The sequence below is a fragment of the Phalaenopsis equestris genome, unplaced genomic scaffold (assembly GCF_001263595.1).
Source record: "Phalaenopsis equestris unplaced genomic scaffold, ASM126359v1 Scaffold000556, whole genome shotgun sequence".
Lineage (NCBI taxonomy): Eukaryota > Viridiplantae > Streptophyta > Magnoliopsida > Asparagales > Orchidaceae > Phalaenopsis > Phalaenopsis equestris.
The window spans coordinates 184,513-189,335 of NW_018164996.1; the positions used below are offsets into that span (position 1 = coordinate 184,513).

A 4,823-nucleotide genomic window follows, 5' to 3' on the forward strand; every position below is an offset into this window, starting at 1 on the left:
CATGATCCACACTCATTGCATATTTTCAGGGTGTTGAACTTAGTCTTATTCTTGCATCACACCCGAGAAATTAAGCGTTGCGAAGGAGAGAACGGATGGTAGAGAGAGAGAGAGAGAGAGCCGTAAACAACTAGACTGAGGCGATAATGAGCAAAATGAGGAAGAATAGATAAAAACAGGGAGTTTTTGTCCGACTCTAACTGATGGTCAAAAGACATTAGGATCACTCATTTTACATTTAATACCACTTATTTATAATGATTGGCCTTTATAAATTAACATATTTAGGCTTATACCACCCATAGGTCTTTTTGCGCTTGTGGTTTTTTTTAATATTTATATCCCCATTAAAAGTTAGGGTCTTTGAGAGATTATCTACTGGTTGACTTCTTTCCTAAACAGTGAGTTTATTTGCCTCTGATGATTTGTTCTCATCCTTTGTATTTGGCATATCATACTCGTCCTATCACACTTGGTATGTTAGTGCTTTATTGACTTTTATCAGGCCACTTATCGTTCTGAGTTGACCTTTTCTTTATGCGCCTCTAGACTCGTCCATCTAGTCGGCTTATGAGGATGGTTCAAGAGCTATTCAAATCCTTGTTGGTCCGAGTTACCATTTTTGGTCCTAAACGTTCATTATCATAATAGGTCATCTCATGGGCTACAGAGGCCCGAAAAAATGACCTGATGGGTCCATTTTTGACATACAATCTTTTTTTTGAACTAAAACGATGGACTATACATAACCATCAGTAGAACACGTTGGAACCTACTTGTAATTTGATCGAATTATCATCTTGGCGCTAAATTTATGACTTATACGTTTCAAAGATTTTCGTGCATCCTAGTTCGGCTAAAACAATGCAAAAGTTCATGATATAATATCACAAAATTTGGTTAAAATCGATAAGTTGTGTCATAACATTATTTTGTATATTGTACGGCATCACTTTCTGAGACCTCAAAGTCTACATCACGTAATATTATTTCTTCTAATATTATACTTCATAACTTACAACAAGTCACATAAAACATGTGATCGTTAAATAAAAAATTGAAGGTCAATCAACACTTTTAAGATTTGTATTGATTGTTAAGTGTTAACAAAAGAAAGAGTTTGATTCAAGTAACAGAGTTGGGATGAGCAGAGATGAATTTGGGTGGGGATAAGAAAATTGGGCAATGAGAATTTATGAAGCGAGAAGTTTTAGATGATGCGTGGAAGAGCATTGAGGTCAAAGTATACGGTTTTACAACTTTTAAAATTCTCTAACAATAAATATATTAATTTTTAAAAAAAAAACAGATTTTGGAAGTTTTGACCACTGCGGTGGTTGTGGCTGCCGCCGCCTGATGCCATTGTCCGCGCCGTCCTTTCGCTTTCGACGGCCGCATCTACCCTTGACCAAGATTTCACTTTTCTTCGTCCCTTTTAAGCCCTGTTTTAACTCCCAACAATTCCCATTTGAACATCATGCCGCGCGTCAATTTACACAAACTAATGAATAAAAAAAAAAACACAACTTTTGATTTTTTTAGCAATTCCCTTCTTCTTCTTCCCCCCCTCCACACCCTTTCGTCTTCCCAACTACCCTGTCTCGTTCAAAAGGCATAAAGAATTCTAGAACTCCTCTCCCTTATATATCTCGAAGAACACAGGAGAGAGATATAGCGAAGAAACGAAGAACAAATGGCGTTATGGCAACTCGTAGCAACGTCGACCCCTTTCCTGCTATGTGCCATCGCTCTGCTCATCCTCCTCCAGCAGCTCTCCTACCTCAAAAAGAAAGGCCCTCTCCCAGGCCCCACCCTCATCGTCCCCTTCCTCGGCAGCGCCATCTCTATGATCTCAAACCCCACCCGTTTCTGGGACCGCCAAGCCTCCATGGCCAAATCCTCCGGCCTCGGCTTCTCCGCTAATTTACTCGTCGGCCGCTTCATCATATTCATCAGCTCCACCGAAATCTCCCACAAAATCTTCTCCAACGTCCGCCCTGAAGCCTTTCATCTCATCGGCCACCCTTTCGGTAAAAAACTCTTCGGCGACCACAACATGATTTACCTCTTCGATCAACAACACAAAGACCTTCGCCGCAGCATCGCTCCCAATTTCACACCTCGTGCACTCTCCACTTACCTCGTGATACAACAAAAAGTCATCTTGCGCCATTTCCAGAAATGGATCGACCTTGCTTTGACACAGAATGCCATCCCTCTTCGTCTTCTCTGCCGCGACCTCAACTTGGAAACTTCCCAGACCGTCTTCGTTGGTCCTCATCTCTCCCCTCTCGCACGCGAAAGGTTCGATTTTGATTACAATCTGTTCAACCTCGGCCTCATGGCTCTACCCTTCGATCTCCCAGGTTTCGCTTTTCGGCGAGCTCGGCTCGCCGTCGACCGCCTCGTGAATACGCTCTCTGGTTGCGTGGCTCTGAGCAAGGACCGAATGCGCGCCGGCGAGGAACCCCTTTGCTTGGTTGATTTCTGGATGCAGGAGACAATCCGAGATTCCCCTGAAAAAGACGATCGTGAGATTGGAGGCCACCTGTTCGATTTTTTGTTTGCAGCGCAGGACGCCTCCACTTCTTCTCTCCTATGGGCAATTACGTTTCTTGAATCGCACCCTGAAGTCCTCGCTCGCGTGCGCAAGGAGGTGGCTTCACTGTGGTTGCCGGACTCCGGCGAACTCATCTCCCCCAAGCACGTGAAGGAGATGACGTACACTGAAGCAGTAGCCCGTGAGGTGATTCGCATCCGTCCTCCGGCGACCATGGTGCCCCACATCGCCGGCGAGGACTTCCCTCTGACGGACTGGTACACGGTCCCCAAAGGCGCCATCGTGTTCCCATCCGCTTACGAGTCCTCATTCCAGGGGTTTACTGAACCGGAACGGTTCGATCCGGACCGGTTTTTAGAAGACCGGCATGAGGACCGAATTTACAAGCGAAATTTTTTAGCATTCGGGGCTGGGCCCCACCAGTGCGTTGGCCAGCGCTATGCTTTCAATCACCTGATCATCTTTATCGCTCTCTTTGTCTCTATTTTCGATTTTCGGAGAAGCCGGACGGACGGCTGTGATGACATCTCGTATGTCCCCACGATCGTCCCCAAGGATGATTGCGCGGTGCATTTATCACAGCGCTGCTCTAGATTCCCTCCCTTTTAATTCGAATTCAGTAGGTGCTGCAGCGATTCATATTCGTATCCCTCTAGAGAAAATATTTCATCAGGACTCTGCATATAAAATTATTTACAGAGTCTAATGAAATCATGTCACAACACGATGACAGAAAAAAAGATAAAATATGCTCGATAACGCAATGAAATATTCTTCCAGTATTATTCAGGTGTTATTGTGTGTTATTCAGATGTTATTGTGTGTTATTCAGGTGTTTATTATTCTCAGAACATAATAACATCTGAATAACATGCAATAACACATGAATAACACAGAATAACATGAGGAATATTTCCCGGTATTATCTGACCGATTTTTTTTTCTGTCACCTTCACATGACATTATTTCATTGAACTCCGCACGTAATTCTACGTGTGGAGTCTTGATGCAATACTTTTTCCTCACTTTTAATTTATTTTTGATTTTATTAATAAATTTATTTGAGGAGTAGCATTAATCTATTAATCTTTTGGTTATCGAGCTTGATTATTTCATGAATACTGGGGTGGATAGGTGGGCTTCGGAAAGCCAAACTAGGCTGTTGTGGGGCCGAAGGGGTCGTGAAGGCGACACGTGGAAAGAACTGTATTTTTTTTATTATTTTAAATGTTTTTTTTGTCCAGATTAATAATATGTGTATGCGTGTGATTTAAGCATTTAATTGAATGGTTATTTTGAAATTATTTGTTTAATAATTGGATTAAAGTATTAAGTAGAGACTTTTAAATAATAAAAACCTAATTTGTTTCGTCTTTCGACCGTTCCCAGAATTTCGTGCTAGTTTTTTGTTAAATATTGAAATTAGGTTCGGATCCTAATTATTATATTTCTTAAACCAGCTGCAATGTGAATTCGTTGTGTATTTTTACATGTCTAACACCTAAAACTCCAAATTTTACATTCATGCCATCTTTCCTAGGCATGGTTTGGATATGTAAATGCATAGAAATTGGGTGGTATATATGAAAATGCCATGCCCCCTTTAAAATTTGATCTTGTGTTGCTTGTAAGAAATAATTCGGCCTATTTTTTTTCTCTTTGGTCTTGAAAAATATTACATCAGGACTTCTGATGTAGAGCTATGTTCGGATTGGAATATTCAGCTGCGTTACGAGAATATTATTTACACATTGTTAGTTAAAATAATGTGTTATTTGAATATTATATTTTGTTATTCGATTATTTTGTGGTGTTATTAAAATATTTCCTTTGCTTTATTTGATTTTGGGTTATATTATTTGACATATTCCCCGTGTTATTTTAATTTCTATTATGTTATTGGAATAACACAGCCCCAAATTAAGTAATGCAGAGAAATATTTCAATAACACTTCAGCCCCAAATCAAGTGATGCGATAGAATATTCCAATAACACCGCAAAATAATTGAATAACACCCTATAATACTTGAATAACACATCATTTTAACAAATAAAGTAGATGAAATATTTTTTTAACATAGCCAAATATTCCAATCTGAATGAGTCCTAATGTAATATTTTTCCCTCTAGTCTTGGTCAGAGGTAGGAGAAAAATTTGCCTACGTAAGACGTAAGTAACGCTGCGTACGTCAGAGATGTTATTCAAATGTTGTTGAGGGGTTATATTGGCGTTATATCCCTTGTAACTTCCTAAAACCTACC

General features: G+C 40.3%; 1 protein-coding gene across 1 annotated transcript; it reads left to right on the forward strand.

Moving 5' to 3' along the window:
• Positions 1–1,413: 1,413 nt before the first annotated feature.
• Positions 1,414–3,822, forward strand: LOC110029296 (cytochrome P450 710A11-like). Its single transcript, XM_020731526.1, has 2 exons — positions 1,414–3,179; positions 3,695–3,822. Exon 1 carries the CDS (start codon positions 1,694–1,696, stop codon positions 3,167–3,169), a length of 1,476 nt encoding a protein of 491 aa, XP_020587185.1. The 5' UTR covers positions 1,414–1,693; the 3' UTR covers positions 3,170–3,179; positions 3,695–3,822.
• The last annotated feature ends 1,001 nt before the right edge of the window (positions 3,823–4,823 follow it).